The following is a 19676-nucleotide window of genomic DNA, read 5'->3' as shown; positions in this document are numbered from 1 at the left end:
AACAATAAATTTAGAGGTAGAATAAGTGTTTATAAACTTAATTTTTCAAAAAAAAAATAAAAAATTAAAGTCCGATTGAATAATCATTTCATTTTTTGTCGTCGATTTTTTAAAATTCACTTTATTTCCCCTTCCTTTTTTATAGTGATTTGCATGTCTTTTAAATACAATAGTTGAATTCTTAGACAACTTCCACAAACAAAACAAGTTTTTAAAAGCTATTATTGGTAAAAAGTATATATAAAGAAATAAATTTGGAGGTGGAAGTATTATCTATAGACTTAATTTTCAAAAATAAAAAATAAAAAACCAAATGGTCGTCAAACGAAACCTAAATAGTTAGCAAACTGAGTCTAAAGAATCACCAAATGGGACCTTCGTAATTTTCTCTTCAGAATTTCTCTCCAATCTTCACAAATCTAATGAGGTTTTCCCTTTTTCCATAGAATGAAGATAGGAACATGAAACCCGCTTCTCATAACTCTACATTCGTCTTACATGTTTAAAATGTTGATATCGATGGAAATATCAAAGTCTTAATTTTATGAAAATTTCATAAAATATCGATGGATATTTTTGAAAATATTATAAAAAAAATTCAAAAAATAAATTAAAATTAGTAAATAAACCGTGTTAATATATTTAATATTTATATTAGTGGCATTTTGATAATTACTTTTTGTACATAAATTTTTCTACGATATAATGAAAATATCGATTCATCCTTTATATTAATGTTGAACTCATGGAAACATAGAAATATTGATAAAAATATTGATAATTTTGACGAAAATTTAATAGTATGGTACTAGGGTGTGAACCATTTCTTTTTCTTTTATGTAAAAAAAGAAAAAAAAAAAGAAATTATTAGTTGAAAAAATTAATAAATGAAAACACGTGTCAGGTTGTTGAGCGCCCCCTTTCCCTCTCCACTCCATCGTGTATATAATTAATATTTTATTTTTTACCAATCGGAGCTTTATTTTTTTCCTTTCCCATTCAATTCCTTCACCAATTTCTTGAGTCTCTCTCTCTCTCTAATTCTCTTTCTTGAATTATTACTACTGTCACGCAGCCCGTACAGAGAGAGATCCATGGCAATGCCCCCATTTCTTCAATCTCTCCAATTATAACTTCTCTAATTCCTCTTCATTTCCTTCCCCCAATCCTATTCCTCAACCAACTCACCACTTTTTGATCCATCTTCAACCTTCAATCGCCGGAAATGGCAATGCAAGCTTCTTAATTGATGGAACTGAAAGGAGTTCGTCGTTATTGCAGTTCGAGGTGAGTGTCACAGAATTAAGTGGTGGATTTGTTGTTGAAGTAGTGGAAATCGAAGTGGGTTCTTCTTTATTTAGTGGTTCGAGGAAATTTTTTTGACTCGGTTTGGTTTTGGAAGATTTAATAATGCCTGCAGGTTTTTTTAATAAAGAAATTGGAAGTGAATCATGGGGAGGAGAGAAGAATCGCTTAATTTTTCGTCTGAGAGTTCACGTGAAGGTTTTGTCACGATGTCCGTGAGTTTTTACAACTGATTTTGGTGTTTTCCCGAGGGCGTCGCCATTGGAGAGCATCTTGTTCTTAACTTCATGTTTACAGAAGATGAGACTGAGCTCCCTCCAAGAGGTAGATGATTGTGTTCTTTTCTTTGTTTTGGTCAAAGATATTTAAGACTCTGAAAAATGACTCCAACTGGGGCCATTTTGATTGAAGGCACAGTGTTGAAAAACAAGGATTCAACAGTGAGGAGTAGATGAATGAAAGGGGAATATTGATTGCTTTTGAACAGTTCTAGATCGTGATTTCAAGGTGTTTCTGCGATGAAACTTGTGGTTTTGAGGTATTCTCCATTTTTATTCGTTTTGTTGGTTTGTGTACTGCCTTTGGTTCGAGCTGGGGATGCCGAAGCTCTGTTAGCATTGAAAGAATCTCTTGACCCTGGGAACTCGCTCCCATGGCCGGGAAGATCTGTCTGCCATTGGCAAGGGGTTAAAGAATGCGCGAATGGGCGGGTAACTAAGCTTGTTTTGGAGCATCTAAATCTCTCTGGTGTTCTTAACCACAAGATTTTGAATCGTTTAGATCAGCTTCGTGTTCTCAGTTTCAAAGGAAATTCACTTTCCGGTCAAATCCCTGACCTCTCGGGTCTCGTTAATCTCAAATCCCTCTATCTAAGTGACAACAACTTCTCCGGTGAGTTTCCAAACTCCATCTCCGATCTCCACCGCTTAAAGGTCGTCGTTCTTTCCGGTAACCAAATATCTGGCCCCATTCCAGAGTCATTGCTCAAACTCCGGCGTCTCTATGTTCTACACTTGCAAGACAACCAACTCACCGGCTCCATTCCTCCTTTCAATCAAACCAGTCTCCGATTCTTCAATGTGTCTAACAACCACCTCTCCGGCGACATTCCAGTAACCCCCACCTTAGCCCGATTCAATGTCTCGTCATTTTCCGGCAACCTGGAACTTTGTGGAGAACAAGTTCAAAACCCTTGTGGGAATATTTCCATTGCGCCATCATTAAGTCCCTCTTATCCACAAATCCCAAACTCAAGCTCGTCTTCAAGACGCAAGAAATTGGTTAAGATAATAGCAGGAAGCGTTGGTGGGTTTGTTGGGCTGCTATTTATAATTCTTTTACTGTGTATGATTTGCAAATGTAGGGAAAGAAAAAGCCTAGCAGAGGTTAGAAACAAAGGAATTGGGGACGAGGGGACGGCAATGGAGGAAACATCTGGAACTCCTAACGGTGGTAGAGGAGGTAATAATGGTGGAAAACAAGGGGGGTTTTCATGGGAAAGTGAAGGACTAGGGAGTCTAGTGTTCTGTGGAGCAGGGGATCAGAAAATGACTTATAGCTTGGAAGATTTGTTGAAAGCTTCAGCTGAGACTTTGGGCAGAGGGACTATTGGAAGCACATACAAGGCAGTGATGGAATCTGGGTATATTGTGACAGTGAAGCGGCTGAAGGATTCAAGGTACCCACGAGCTGAAGAATTCGGACGGCAGATGGAGGTTCTTGGGCGGCTCAGACACCCTAATTTGGTCCCTCTAAGGGCATATTTCCAGGCTAAGGAGGAACGCTTGCTGGTATACGATTATTTCCCTAATGGCAGTCTCTTCTCTCTCATCCATGGTAAGTGTCGGTCACCCTTTACACTTTTTAATCATTTATTTGTTGAAATTTTGCTGAATATTTTCTGCCACACGAGTTGGTTGTTAATAATTAATATATATATATATTTTTTATATACGTGAGTGTCCGGATCAATTCATGTGCATCTTTATTAATTTTACGAGATAATCCACCTGACTCTATGAGTATCAAGAAAATTCATAGAAAAATAATTCTTAGATAGGTGGCTACCATAGATTGAATCTTAACCTTTTAGCCCTTTATTGAGACTGTATCTCTTTTTTACTATTAAATCAATCTATGATGGCTAATACTCTGTAACTGTTAATAAAGTGTAAAGTTAGCATTCAATGATGTCCTGTTGAGAAAACATGTATGCAAAGGGGACAAAAAGAAAATGGTCTTCCGTACCCAACTTGATTTGATATTGTTATAAAATTAGATTTAAACATTTAAGACAAAATTCAGTGAAAAGTATATAACTTTCCGTATTCATTAATTTTAATTTTAATTTGCGTAAAAGTAGGGAGAGTTAGGAGGTAGATAGATAGGCAGATACCCTGGGAATTCATAGAAAAGCGTGGGGGACACGCTCTGGTAAAGCTAACCTCGTGTCTTGTGGTAGACTTGGGCAAAAGTTTGAGCTTAGATACACATATCACGTGCCTTTCCCCATATTTCCCGTTGCTTTGCTGACCTCCTTTTGCAAGTTTTAATCCTTTTAATCTTATGGGGCCCCCTTTTTGTTGACATGCTTTGTTCTTCATCCACCCCTTTCATGTTCTTTTTCTAGGAACACATTTCTGGTTGGATTTTAAAGGATAATGGAAAAAAAAAAGCTTAAATATGGGTGAAAGGTCTTAATCGTTGTGCTTTTGAGAATGATCGTGATGATGATTATCCATTCATTATTGTATCATTGTCTTGTGATGGGCCCTTCTTGTGCATAATACCATAGTGTACTGTTCTGCACACCACACAATATGTTTTCCCATTACATAGATCTGTCATATTTTGGAAGGATTGCCATCCAGCTTAATAACGACAATGTTCGTAATTTTTCCTGTCCCCACTTTTCAAATTTATGAATAGGATTAAAATAGTTCTTGATTCATTTGGATTTTGGATATAAGGATACTCATTCACTTTCCTCTGGTTGACAACTCATCTTTCAAACCTCAGCTGCTTATGCTGGCGTTTTCTGTAACTGGGGCATTAACCTTTAGTTATTTTAGAGTTATGTGCTTAAAATATGCCATTGTTTTCATGCCAATACTACTTTTCTTGCTCTTATTTTATTCAATTGATTCTCTCTCTTGTCAACTTTCACATGGGATTTTCTTCATAACTCTGACATTGCCAATATTGCTGACCAATAGATTTGTTTGAATATTTAGGCTAGTTGACCTTATTTTCCATTTGATTTTATCATTATTTTACATTTTGCATCTTTTGCATCTTTTTTCTATGTATTAATGTAAAATGTAAACCATTAATATGTCCAAATATTTTTAGTCAAAATGGGGTCCTCTTGTTCTGGTTCCTTCATTCCTCTGGAAGGTCCAGAGGAGTGTGCTAGATTGGAGTTTATTAAAAATGACATGCTACAATCTGATAGTTTGAGCTGTCATTATTGACATAAAACATGAACTTTGTAGTCCAGTAACAGTACTATGTACATGCTCAACATTTTACCGGACAGCCGACACTTCAACCTATTAGAAACATGGATTTTGTTTTCGTGTTCTTTTTCTTATATGTGTTGAAAACTTAGTTGGTGAAAAGACGAAATATAAACGGAAACATCATACTTGTTCTAAACATGCAAGTATACGAGCATAATTGCTCTTTAAATCTCTCATCCAGATGATGTTGGGTCGTCTAGGAGAACATTTTCTGTTTGAAGGAACACTTGTTTGGTCATAAATCTTTTGCAAACTTTGTTATCAGGCATTGGATAAATATAGTTATGTCATGGTGTGATCTTTTCCAATATTTAGCATTTATACTTCTGTAGTATATGTTTGCTGGAGTTCCTTTCTTTGTGATCCAGTTTGAGGTTGGAAGTTTTTAGGTGGTTAAGGCTATTAGTTCTTTTGTACTAAGAATGATTAGAATACCATTGTGGTTCCTTTCATGCTTGTTTGTTTTAGTTCTTGTAATTTCAAATTTCAAATTTTTGTTTCCTTATTTTCAATAAATCTTAAAATTAATTCATAAAGTTAAATTTAATCTCTATTAGTATTGGCCTTTTCTCTATAAATTTTGGAAAGATATATGTATTGTGTTTTTTCTCGAATGAAAACAATAATAATAATAATTGTTATTCTTACCCACCTAATTATAATAATTGAAATAGAATGAGATCCAAAGCACTGTCAATGGTATTTTAACGTTTTATTAGGATTTATTGAAAATATAGATTTTAAATTTGAATATTTTAGAGGGCTGTTTTTAAATATAAAAAAATGAATAAAAATATTTACAAAATATAACAAAATTTTAGAATTATTAATGACACTTATAGAAGTCTATTAGTGTTTATCAACATCTATTATTGATAGTTCTAAAATTTTATCATATCTTATAAATATTTTTAACAGTTTTACCATTTGAAATAATTTTCTTATTTTTAAAGTATAATAACTAAAATGGAATGATTACAAAAAATAGTAATTTAATCAATGATTTATTTTAGGTTTCACTATTGTAATTTTTCACAAAAGAGTTTTTTTTCATCTAAAATAAATATTTCATCTGCATCTGCACCATTGTGCTTTTATGAATATATATTTTCTGGAAAAAAGAAATATTCAGATGCATCTCAAGTTAGATTCATCTTTGTGCTACCTACTCAATTATCCACTTGGGTAGGATTCATCTTTGTGTCGCCTACTCAATTATCCAATCAATGTTTGCCATGTGGCAAGTTCTTGTTTTTTATAAAATAAAATAATATTTTTCAACTTTTTTTACTATGTAATTTAAGAGGATGCATGAAGATGGATGCATCTCAAGATGCATCTAAGTATTATTCTTTTTAAATTTATAGATTGAATTCTTAGTTTTTTTAAATTCCTCTTGGTTTGGTTAATAGTTCCTTTTAAACTTCCAATTCAGGATCAAGAACATCAGGCGGAGGAAAGCCTCTTCATTGGACATCTTGCCTAAAAATAGCTGAAGACTTGGCCAATGGTCTGCTCTACATCCACCAAAACCCAGGCTCAACACATGGAAACCTCAAATCCTCAAACGTACTATTAGGATCCGATTTCGAGTCATGTCTTACTGATTACGGTCTTAACTTATTCCGAGATCCCGACTCGCTCGAAGAACCTAGTGCAACCTCACTCTTTTACCGAGCTCCTGAATGCCGCGACATCCGTAAGCCAACCACCCAACAAGCAGATGTCTATAGTTTTGGTGTTCTTTTATTGGAACTTCTTACAGGGAAAACACCATTCCAAGATCTTGTTCAAGAACATGGTTCCGACATTCCCAAGTGGGTTAATTCAGTTAGAGAAGAGGAGACAGAGTCCGGGGATGAACCCGTGTCCGGGAACGAGGCATCCGAAGAGAAACTTCAAGCTCTTTTGAACATAGCAATGGCTTGTGTTTCGCTTATGCCACAAAACCGACCGACAATGAGAGAAGTTTTAAAGATGATAAGAGATACAAGAGCTGAGGCTCAAATCTCATCCAATAGTAGTGATCATTCACCAGGGAGATGGTCTGATATTGTGCAGAGTTTGCCAAGGGAAGAACATTTAAGCATTTGATTGGCTTTCAAAATTTCTTAGAAGTTTGCATTTTGATTGGCATTGTTGTTGTTGCTGTGTTATTGGTTTTGCATTTATAAGGTATTTTTCATTATTCTTCAACTAGGGGATGGTAGAGAGTGTAAAGTTGTTATATTTTTATTGGTAGAGGTTTCTTTTCTTTCGGCTAGTTTCAAGTAATTTATCATTAGAACTGAAAGTTTAGTGCTTTTAGGTGATTCGATGTCATTAATTCAATCCCAATTATGTGCTTTATATTGTTCAATTGTTTGTACATTTCACACATAAAATCTGTCTTCTATCAATAATTGTGTTATTTTTTAGGGGAGAATGTTTTTCTTGTTCAAGAAATGACCCAATAATGAAGAAATTTAATATGAGAAGGAAGGTTAAATTATAAGAAATATCCTTGATCTTTGTTATTTATTTCAAAAATAACTTATACTTTTTAAAAGTTGCAATATTACCCACTTTTATAACATATCAAAAGTATCCTTAGAGTAGAAATTCTTTAGAATTATGAACAGAAATTGATATATGAAATAGTTTAACAATAATCTAGAACGAAAATTTGAATCACCATATCGTTTTAGGTTAACACCACAATTTTAAGTTTGATTTATATTTGAAATCCTAAGAGATCTCTACTTCAAATGTAGTTTTGAAATGTTTGAGAGTTAAAGAAGTAATAATGTAACTTTTGCTAGTATAAGGGTGTTTTTTAAACAAAGAATAAAGTTCATGTTGCGAAATCGACAATTAAAGAACACAAAAAAGAACGTAGAGTAGGGAAAATTGACACACAAATATACATGGTTCACTAACAGTGTGTTAGCTACGTCCACAGGTAGAGGGAGAACAATATTATTTCGAGAGAATGTTTTCAGAATTACATTAAGAACGGTGCCTCTAGGTTAGAGAGTTTATATATCGCACTGCTCTAAACCCTAGGATCAAAATAGTAAATAACTGCAAATAAATAAATATGCTGAATATAAAATATGAATAGGTTGTTCGAAGCACCAACAAACAGATTCAAGGCATTTCAACAAATCTCCACCTTGACTTGAATTCTCTCCCAGATAACAGATGTACCAAATGCAACATAAATCAATATCGCCAGACATATCCAGATTTCTCCCTCATGCCTCAAAGTGTCCCACAAAGGGGACCACTAATAATTCAAAACATTCAGTAAGTCCAAACAATGTTAGAACTTGCCTTATGGAACCGGTTTGGTGAACATATCAGCAGGGTTATCAACAGTACCAATTTTCATCACTTTAACTCTCTGCTCACCTCTTAAGAAGTGATATCTTACATCTATGTGCTTAGTTCTCTCATGATGAACTTGATCTTTGGCTAGACATATTGCACTCAAACTATCACAATATACAATAGCTTGGTCATGATGCAAACCAAGATCACCAACTAACCTCCTCAGCCATATTCCCTCTTTTGTAGCTTCTGTCAAGGCCATGTACTCTGCTTCAATAGTAGACAAAGTAACTATAGGCTGTAAGGTTGCCTTCCAACTAACAACAGAACCACCCAGAGTGAACACATAACCAGTCATAGACCTCCTACTGTCAACATCTCCAGCATAGTTAGAATCAGAATAACCAGTCACCAAATACTCTGTGCAATTCCCATAAACAAGACCAACATCAGATGTACCTCTAAGGTAACGAAAAATCCTCTTAATGGCTTGCCAATGCTCCTTCCCAGGTTGACCCATGAACCTGCTGACAACACTAACAGCATGGGCAAGATTAGGCCTAGTACAGACCATAGCATACATCAAACTTCCCACTGCACTAGCATAAGGAACTCGAGACATGTACTCCTTCTCAGCTTTAGACTGTGGTGAAAACTCAGATGACAAACGAGCATTTACAACATTAGGAGTATCTATAGGCTTAGCTGATGACATACCAAACCTGGACAATATTTTCTGAATATATCTTTTTTGTGACAAGAAGAGCTTATTCTTTCCTCTGTCCCTATAAATCTCCATACCCATAATTTTCTGAGCATCACCCAAATCCTTCATATCAAACTCAGCATCGAGAAGATTCTTCAATTTCAGAATATCAGACTTGAACTTTGCAGCTATGAGCATATCATTTATATATAAAAGTAGATAAATCATCGAACCATCATCAGCTTTATTGTGTTATACACAACAATTATATGGACTCCTGTTAAAGCCAAGTCCAATCATCTAGCTGTCAAATCGTTTGTACCACTGCCTTGGAGACTGCTTTAACCCATACAAAGATTTCTTCAACTTGCAAACATAATCTTCTTTACCTAGACACTGGAACCCATCTGGTTGGGTCATATAAATCTCTTCCTCCAAATCTCCATGTAAGAAAGTTGTCTTCATATCTAATTGTTCAAGTTCCAAATTCTGATGTGCTACTATAGCAAGTAACACCCTAATAGAAGTATGTCTGACTACTGGTGAGAAGATCTCATTATAATCAACTCTTTCCCTTTGTGTGAACCCTCTAGCAATAACTCGAGCTTTATATTTAATGTCCTCTGAAGGTGATATTCCCACCTTTTTCTTAAAGACCCATTTACAAGTGACAATTTTTCTTTCCTTTGGTCGTTTAACTATTCCCAAGTATGATTTTTGTCAAGAGATTCCATCTCATCCCCAATAGCAGCAAGCCATTTAGCAAACTCACCACATGACATAGCTTCCCTATAGGTGGATGGATCATGAGGATCCACCTCTTCAACAACTTGCAACTATACTCGGTTGATCTACTCGTGATCTAGAATTCTCAGGCAAATCAACTTTTGACGTTCTAGGCACATTAATTTCTGGTTGCACATTAGTTTCTGTAGTAACATGTTGATCTTCTCCACCTTGATGTTGTAATTCATTCACAGCTGAAGTGAATTGCATCTCCACCTGTTTATCAACACTACTATTTTCTCCCACATTAGTAGACGTCACAAAAGGCTTTACAGTTGAGTTAAGCATGAAATTTTCATCAAATATCACAGTCTTACTAAGTATGTCTCTATTCTCAGAAGGTGACCAGACTCTATATCTCTTAACTCCATCCCCAAAACCCACAAATATACCCTTTTTAGCTCTTGGTTCTAATTTACCCTCGTTAACATGATAGTAGACAGTACAACCAAAAACTTTTAATAAAGAATAATCTGTAGGCTTACCAGACCACACCTCGTAAGGTGTTTTACAATCAATAGTTGTTTGAGGTCCACGATTGATCAGATAACATGATGTATTTACTACTTCTGCCTAAAACCTTCTAGCCAACCTTGCATTAGAGAGCATGCATCTTACTCTCTTTAACAACGTCTGATTCATACGTTCTGCAACCCCATTTTGCTGTGGAGTATTCCTAACAGTGTGATAGCGAACAATCCCCTCAGCTTTACAGAACTCATTAAATTCAGATCCACAGAATTCCAGACCATTATCAGTTCGCAGCCTTTTGATCTTCTTCCCAGATTGATTTTCAATCAATATCTTCCACTGCTTGAAATTCTTGAAGGATTCACTTTTATGTTTCATCATAAAAACCCAAGTCATTCTTGAATAATCATCAATTATAGACAAAAAATACCTACTGCCTCTAATAGATTCAACTTTGGAAGGTCCCCAACAGTTTAAATGAATATAATCAGGTGTCCCTTTTGTACGATGAACACCTCTTGGAAACTTGCTACGATGAAGCTTCCCAAATACATAATGTTCACAAAATTCAAAATCCTGCACCTTATGCCCACAAAGAGGATCTCTTTTTGACAGAATTTGCAATCTCTTTTTTACAGAATTTGCATCCCTTTTTCACTCATATGACCAAGTCTCATATGCCATAACTTAGTCATATCATCCTTGTGAACGACCGACGATGCAACAGCAGCATAACCTGTTATTGTGGAACCTAATAGAAAATACAGTGTTCCACGCTTTTTGCCTTTCAGAACTACCTCAGAACCCTTATAGACATACATTGCTCCATCTTTACCTTCAAAACTGTAATGCTTGCTATCAAATACGCAGATCTAATAAAATTTTATTTAATTGATCAAGATGGTCTCGTAGAAACGTACCTTTCTGCATACATAGATGATACAAACGTTTCTTTAGAAACAACTTCTTGGTTAAAGATTTCGTCATGTAAAGACTCTCCAACTTCAACCAAAGACCAGCGTCAGTTTCTTCATCTACGACCTCGATGATGACATCATCAGCCAAACATGGCATGGTCATCGAATAAGCCTTCTCCTCAAGAGTCTGCCACTCTTCGTCATCCACGGCAACCTTTTTTTACTTACTCGTTAGCGGCGCCCACAGCCCCTACTGCTTCAGCAGGGATCACATCTTGATCTGCCATAAACCAAAACTGTTTCTCCCGGTAAATTTGTCGATCTTTACGTTCACGCCAGAAATCTTCAATTGTCGATCAAATGCGAAATTTCGAAAAAACCCTAACGAGGCTCTAATACCAGTTTGGTACAAAATCGACAATTAAAGAACACAAAAAAGAATGTAAAGTAGGGAAGATCGATACACAGATATACGTGGTTCACTAACAGTGTGTTAGCTACGTCCACGGACAGAGAGAGAACAATATTATTTCGAGAGAATGTTTTTAGAATTACATCAAGAACGACGCCTCTAGGTTAGAGAATTTATATATCGCACTGCTCTATACCATAGGGTCAAAATCGTAAATAACTGCAAATAAATAAATATGCTGAATATAAAATCTGAATAGGTTATTCGAAGTGCCAGCAAACAGATTCAAGGCATTTCAACAGTTCATAAGTATTTTTTATAATTAAACCTAAAAGGAAAGGATATTTAGAAATAATTAAGAGATAAAAAAAGGAATAATAATTTAATTTAAATACAAGTGTATTATACACAAATCTACACCATCTCTCATGTTGCGTAACTTGGATTGTGTAAATTACGAGCCAAGCTTGGAAGTTGGATTGAACAAAGTTTGTCCTTCACTGATGCTTTAGGTGAAAATGTCAGTAATCAAAAGACAAGATGTAACATAGTTTAGTTCTACTATATTATCGTTGACCCTCCTTGATACAGATAAAATGTCATTTTATCTTTATGTATTTTGTTCTATCATGATGTATAAGATTATTTGCTATGTTGATTACTATTTCACTATCACAAACCATTTTGAATGAACTCTACATCCCTTCATAACTTTCCAAAGTTATTGTTTGATATTCCACTTCTACATTGTTTCTTGCTACAATTGATTTCTTATTGCTTCTCCAAATAACGAAGTTGCCCTAAACATACGAGCAATATCTTTATGTACATCTTCTGTCAATTAATTCTCTAGCCAACTAACATCAATGTAAAGTTTTTACCATTTTGTTTGATGAATTTTTTAAACAATAGCCCATTATTAAGAGTACTTCCAAGTATCTTGAAATCCTATTAATAAGTCTAAGATGATATTCAAATGAAATATGTAATGTTTAATCTGGTATGTGATTGATCGGAAGAGTTTGTCGTGCACTCTTGGTCAAATAATTCCATTCCTATCTTAAAATGTAGTAGTGATACTAAGGGTTGAATCTATGGTGAACCTACATGTTTCTCAATTAGAATGTTTGCAATCTGAGGTAACTGGAAGGGGCCGGGGGGGGGGGGGGGGGGGGGGGGGGGGGGGGTTGTGATTAGATTTATTGCAAGAACAAGTAAAGTACAGATAAGTAAATAAAGAGATGACAATCGTATGATTAAAACGTCGCTTAGGCTTTCGAGTTATTCCCCAAATTGTTACTTGATCATGAAGGAAATCGAAAATGAGATTTCCATGAGCAGCGGAACAATACTATTCAAATTACAATCATGAATGAACATAACATTTATAATTGACTTCAAACAAGCAGTTATGCGATTCATACAGAAATTACAGCATGAATAATACACATGAACAGAGAGTAAAACTCTACGCATATAGGCAGATGTGTCTCCACGCTCCGTTGCGCGACCGCTTGAACAATCAGCAATCACGAACGCTTGATCTACACGACCGCAACACCGTAACAAACACCACACGAACACTTCGCGCTCGTCCTCAACGATCTCCTCGGTCACGAACTCCTCCGCAACACGCGCAACCTCCACAACACCACGAACGGCCTTCAGAAAACCTCGACGGTGTGGAGTTAAGTCTGACATCACCAACAAGGCGACCTTGGTATTCTCGGTGTGAGAATCCAGAGGGTGAGCTCTGTTCGGACTTGGTATGAGACAGACGAACGGAGGAAACAAGGGAGATGGCGAAGACCTATCGTATAGGTCGATGCCCAATCGTTTAGATAAAGTTATGAAATTGTCTAGTAAAAGCTATGCGATCGTTTAACTTATTGTTTAGCTCGGTCTATTGCCTACAGACTCTACACGATCGTTTACCTTGGGCCAGCGATCATCTAGCAAAGCTACGCGATCGTTTAGTAAACACTACACGATCGTTTAGCTCGCATCTGCATGATCGTTTAGCTCGCCTAGCCGTCATTTAGTAAATCTGTATTTACTTGACGATTATGTGAGTTTATTTTGCGCGAGAGAAAACTCAAAAACCTTTTCAAACTTTTGTAAAAACTTTTTTTTTTAAAATAGGAAACCACTTTCCTTTTAAACTCATGGTTACCATGATCCAATAACCATCCACTATCTTAGTTATTTAAAAGAAAAAGAATTAATTATCTAATAATTAATATTATTATAAACATAAATGATAACCAATTTATCATACTATATTTATAACCCATAGTTTTAATACTTCATCTCATGAAACATATAAACCATAGTTCTTTTTTTATTCCATAGTACTTAATGTAAATCTCATTTACATCATTCCTCCATTAAATGTATCTTATACATCATACCGATTATATCATATATAATCAAAATACCTCTTGTTAATTTGAACATTTCAAATCAACACCAAGAACTGATCCTCAACAGAATCCAAGCTACCAAGGGGACCTCATGGACCTGTAGCTCCGAAGCTCCAACAATACGTGAATAATTGACTAAACTCTTTAGTCACGGGATCCACTATCCGTTAACTGCCAGGCACTCCACTAAAGACCGACAACTGAACTCTCCTTACTACAGATATATATGTGTCCATCTTAACCAATCAGTAGTGCGACAACCCTTCATAGATTGCTCGTAAGCTGGACCAATAACCGTTATGCCCCTGTAGTTACATCTGTCTCCTTAAGTACCACTGATCCCTTTAATGAACATAAATCATAGTCCTACTATGACTGAGTCTTCTCTTCCAAAGAGAAGTTGTGGCCACTATGTTTAAGCCCCTGAATCAGCCCTTAAGGGAGTAATCTCTCTACTTATCCTTGCTTCGGGAAAGGAGTGAATTCCATCTTGTGGATTGAGTTCCCAGCTCCCAGATCAGATAAGTCCCCAAAAAAGTAGGCATGTTGAGTTGGCAATCTGGCCACTCGCACCCATACTAATCAAAGGACCACCCTCAAAAGCAAGAGTTCACAAAACACTCAGGATTGAGGTCATGTCACCTATGGTCGTTTAGGTGATATGCAAGTCTTTAGTTTCAACGGTGTTATATACAGAGTCTAGTCATCTCGTGGTCCAGGTCTTATACAAACTCTTTGTATAGAACACCCCCGTTCCACGTCTTCATACAAATGGTCAGGATCTACCATCTGTAGTAGTTTACAACATTTGCAAACCTCTACAAAGCGGGTCGTATCCGTAGTGTCACCAGGATCAGGTATCCCACCTTAATCTTTATACTATAGACTGATTTAGGTTATCATTAAGGCATGATCCACTCGTATATCACATATACATGCTTAAGTTCACATAAGATGACCAAGGAGCTTTGTTTATTAGATATGAGTAAATGCCAGAATTAAATAATACTTATTTTATTCATTGAACAATGTGCATCTTTACAAAACAACGAGACTCCGGGAGAATTAAGACACCAATCCCAACAGATCATAGATTCATCAACTTAATTCTTATGTTGTCTAGCTTAGCCAACTCAGGTAGAAATGCTAAGTGAGAGTCTAAATTATCTAATTAGGCAAATGGATTAGATGAGATGCATCCTAATTAATTGAACTAATCGCATTAAGTTTTAGGGAATTGCTAAAGTGACTATCTAATAGGAAAAGCCTAATTAAACATTCATCATGATTCTTTTCTAGGTTGATAAAACAATGTTCTTTGTTATAAACCACAAATTACAAGTCTATCTAACCTTTTGCTACATGTGGATTAAGATACAATTATATGTCACATATTGCAAATTAATCCTTAGCTATCGATTATACAGTCTCAATAAGTTTGTTAGACATGCATGAGAAAATACAATCACAATCACTCATTAACAAGAGAAATAATCCAAAAACAATATTGAGAATTATAATAAACTGATGAAAATCTCACAAGTCTATAATCATGGGAACATATACTCAATGTCTAAGCTAAATTTACCTTCTTAACTCATAATCTTTGTGATAATCAAGGAATAGTTTGAGTACATTCAAAGACCAAAGAACATAAGAAAATAGAGAGGACAATAGTGGAGAATCGGCTCGGATTGAATCTCTTAAATGCTAGGCAACTAACAATATATTTATAAAAATCGAACTGGCACTACGGCGCTGCTTAAAAGATTAGCCCCGGGTGATTGTGCAGTGTCGTAGTTCTGAGACAGTGCTGCGATGCCACCGCACTTTGCTGCTCTGTCATGATCCGGAGGACACCGGCCTCAATGCACATCAATTCTCGAGAAACAGTGGCGTCGGCCGACATAGCTGCACCATGACTTCAGTAACATTTTTATAATTTTAGCTCATTCTTTCCCAGTTAATGCATTTAAGTTCCACTTTGGCTTGTTTTAGCTCCATTTTGACTTGAGTCTAACGCCCAGTTCTATCTTTCAGGTGCTCGATACCTATAAAATCATTTAATAAATACATAAAATCTAAGAACGACCTCGGATTAAACGGAGCAAAATAACATATTTTTGGCGTTATCAATGACAAGCAAATTAACTTTCCTACAAGTCTTTGTCATCCGGATAGTTTTTTTTACTTTGGTATTGGCCTAGATTGGATCTGTAGGTGTTTTAAAGGCCTACACCCAAGATTTTAAGATTCCCTTTAGCATAACTAGAATGTATTTCTGCCGAGAAAGTATAGTACCATGTTTAGATCTCGCCACCTCAATTTCTAAAAAGTATCTCAAACTTCCTAATGCGGGAATTAATTAAATAATTAATTCATGTGTGGGTAACAAATTAAATGGCAATTATATTTGGGGTATTTAATTAACATATTGTATTATCTTGATTATAGGCTCATAACTTTTCGTATTGAAATGTGGCTTGCTAATTAGAAACTAGCCCATTAATCTTAGAAAATTATGGTAACCCTAGGATCAACTTATAAATACAAGGTTATGGCCTCCTAAAATACTATGCCTCTTCAGCCTCCTATTCCCTATCTGAAGTTTGCCCATTCATATCTAAATTGCATAGTTGAGGAAGACCACAAACCACATCTATTTTGCTAGTTATGATCTAATTCCAAATAATCTTAATGCCTTATAGATTTTGGATCTTCCCTGGATGAACCCTTGTAATGATAATATCATCCCTAGATGAACCCTTGTAATGATAATATCATCTATATATACAGTAAGAATTGCAATTTTGTTGCTTTATGATTTCACAAATAAAGTATGATCACCTTGACATTGATAATATTCACTGCATTTTTTACATCAAAGTTGATGAAGGGGCCAATAGGTTTATAAATATAGATAAAAGGACATGTGCAATCTTCAATTTTGCAATAGAGACAAAAGTCTCTTAATAACCTATACCATATAACTGAGTAAAACCCTTAACCATAAATTTTACTTTGAATCTTTCAATATTGTCGTCAAACTTATCTTTAATATTAAGGGCCTGTTTGGATTGGTATTTCAAAAAAATCATTTTTATTTAAATTCTTTTGATAAAAAATTGTTTAAAATACACTATAAAAGTGTTTCAAAAGCTATTTTGAGTGATTACTAAATACTTCAATTTTTTCTAAAATGACTTATTCTTAAACTTACACACTTGAAAAGTTAAATTAAATACACCCTAAAAATTAATTCACGCCCAACAAAATTCTTTCCAATATAAAGCATTGTGAGTAGAGATGTTCATTTTCCTGGGACTCGAGGGGATTGTGGAAAAACTTCCTTGTAAGCTTAATAAGGACAGGGATGGGGATAGGGATGGAGAGTGTATTCTTGTAATACCCATTTGTCGTACCTATCCCATATGAAACTGTTTAATTTATTATTATCATTAGTGTTATGTTGTTGTTATTATTATTATTATATAAATATTATATTTAAATTTCAAGTTTTAATGAAATGGACGCGAGTGGAGACCATAATAGATAATCTAAGTGATTTTAAGAAATTATTGTTAAGAGTTTAAAAGTTTGTGACAATTTATGTGAGGAAAATGGAAAGTTAAAATCTTTTAAATTCACTTATAGAATTATATAGAGAACTAAAAGTTGCTTTGAAGCATGGAATGAAAAAAAAAAAATACCATATAAACTATAGTCTCAACTGTAGTGAGTAAATAAGTGAAGAACATTTGAAAAGTACTTTATTTACTTCTAATTTAGGATCTTTTATTTCTATATTATGCGTTTTAATGAGTTAATTTGAGAATATTTCAGGCATACCGAGTTGCAAGGCCAGTTGTGTAGGACTAGGATAAATTTGATGTTAAAATTTTCATATGAGGGTTTTTGGGCCGTTAATGTAATTAAGGGAGAAAATAGAAGCTAAGAAGCAAGAGAATGTGGCATTGAAGCATACACTTTCCTTGCATTTGCAAGATTACTTGCTCAAATAATCAAATTAAGAGCACAGTTTCCTAATTATACAATCAAAAGTATTCGATTGCTGGTAAATTTACATCCCAAGCAAAATAATTATTGCATGTCAATTGAGATAAGTGTTGAACATCATGTAGCTCGTTTTCATACACAAAATGGTTTAGCATAATCATTTATCAAATGTTTACAATTAATTACCAGACCATTACTTATGAGAGCAAAACTTTCAATGTCTATATGAGGTCATGCTATTTTGCATGCTGCATCACTTATACGCATAAGACCGATATTTTATCATAAGTACTCCCCAGTACAATTAGCTTATGTCTAAGAGCCAAATATTTCCCATTTCCGAAATTTTGGTTGTGCAGTAAATGTTCTAATTGTCTCACCACAACGTACTAAAATGGGACCTTAAAAGAGGTTAGGAATATATATTGGATTTGATTCCTCATCAATTATTAAATATCTTGAACCCCTGAGACATTTTGTTAATTGTCATTTTAATGAGACAACTTTTCCAATAGTAGGGGGAATTAAAAAGTTGGAAAATGAAATTACCTAGAACGCATCGTTATTGTTTTATTTAGACCCTCATACATATCAATGTGAACTATAAGTTTGAAAGATAATTCATTTACAAAGCATAGCAAACCAAATGTCAGATGCATTTATAGATACGGTTGATTGCTTGGATTGTGTTAGGAATGATGTTGCGCTGAAATAAATTATGCACCGGATTTTAGCTATGTTATGCGTTCAGCTATGCGTTTGTCACGAGTTTTCTTATATCTAGGCCAAGTATAAATAGGATATAAGTTTCTCAGTGAGAACTGAGGTCAAACACATGAGCTTGTTTACTAAAATGTTTATGTGGTTAATGTATTTTTTATTATAGCTAATTAAATTACAATGGAGGAAAAGAAATTAAGACATGCGAACATGAACCTATGCAATGAAATTAGCTAAGCAAGCGATGAGCAACTTAAGAATGATCTCGAGAATTCTAAGAAAGCAACAACTTTAGCTTGTAGTAGAAAATGAATAGAGAAAGTAGGGTTGGGGGAAGTCAATTCCAAGTTCCTAAATCTAACATCAAGGGTAATCCAGGCTCTCTAACATCCGTTCATCGCACACCTCTCGGTGGCTAGTGATGGGTTGTGAATATAATGAAATAACGGTGTATATTGCGATGGTGGAGTATGTGTTGTACATGCAAGTTTTGCTAGGAAAATCCAAGTATAAATGCTACTAGGTTACATGGTAAGCCCAGGGTCCAACACAGGCACTATGGAGAAAATATCCCATGGTAAATTCTGATTCCTTTGTGGTAACAATCAAAACAATAAGTTGGTTGGTATATTTGTTTAAAAGATAAATCCTATGCGGTAGAATTGAGAAAAGAGTTAATAATAGCGAAAGTTACAATGAGTATGCGGGGAACGGATTGAGAAGGGAATTAGCTAACACTTCCTAAGATTGCGTTCAAGCTATGCGATCATGTTGCACACATACAACAGCAGGTCATCTCTCAATACAAATGCTATAGCTCTTAATTTTAGGACGCATGTGATGCATACGATGATGTCTATAGGACTTATGTCTAAGCCTCTATTCTTGTCTATGCGATGATGAATGACATACATATACACAAGGCGATCGCATACTACCATATCCTATTTCTAGGGTGCATGTGATACGTGATAGCAAACAGAACTTATCTCTAAGTTTCTATCTCTTGCTTATGCGGTTCTAATCTGACTTTCTCAAGCCTAGATTCTAACCTAGCTCTCTCAAGTCTAGGTTCTTTCTTTAGAT

General features: G+C 35.1%; 1 protein-coding gene across 2 annotated transcripts; it reads left to right on the top strand.

The window, feature by feature from the left end:
• Window positions 1–979: 979 nt before the first annotated feature.
• On the top strand, window positions 980–7210 carry LOC120081490 (inactive leucine-rich repeat receptor-like serine/threonine-protein kinase At1g60630). 2 transcript variants are annotated; one of them, XM_039036426.1, is made up of 3 exons: window positions 980–1287; window positions 1403–3141; window positions 6262–7210. In XM_039036426.1, the coding sequence occupies exons 2-3, from the start codon at window positions 1824–1826 to the stop codon at window positions 6918–6920; spliced, it is 1977 nt and encodes a 658-aa protein (XP_038892354.1). In that variant the 5' UTR covers window positions 980–1287; window positions 1403–1823; the 3' UTR covers window positions 6921–7210. The 2 variants fall into 2 exon arrangements, with proteins under 2 accessions (XP_038892354.1, XP_038892353.1); XM_039036425.1 differs by having other exon boundaries at window positions 980–1629; window positions 1717–3141.
• The last annotated feature ends 12466 nt before the right edge of the window (window positions 7211–19676 follow it).

Source organism: Benincasa hispida, chromosome 7, assembly GCF_009727055.1.
Source record: "Benincasa hispida cultivar B227 chromosome 7, ASM972705v1, whole genome shotgun sequence".
Classification (NCBI taxonomy): domain Eukaryota; kingdom Viridiplantae; phylum Streptophyta; class Magnoliopsida; order Cucurbitales; family Cucurbitaceae; genus Benincasa; species Benincasa hispida.
Note: the sequence above shows the minus strand (reverse complement) of the source record. Positions and strands in the feature narration are given on the sequence as shown.

Coding starts and splice junctions, on each gene's coding strand:
- LOC120081490 (XM_039036426.1), top strand. CDS start 1,824: ATGAAACTTGTGGTTTTGAGGTATTCTCCATTTTTATTCGTTTTGTTG. Junction 3,142..6,261: donor TCTCTTCTCTCTCATCCATG/GTAAGTGTCGGT, acceptor CTTCCAATTCAG/GATCAAGAACATCAGGCGGA.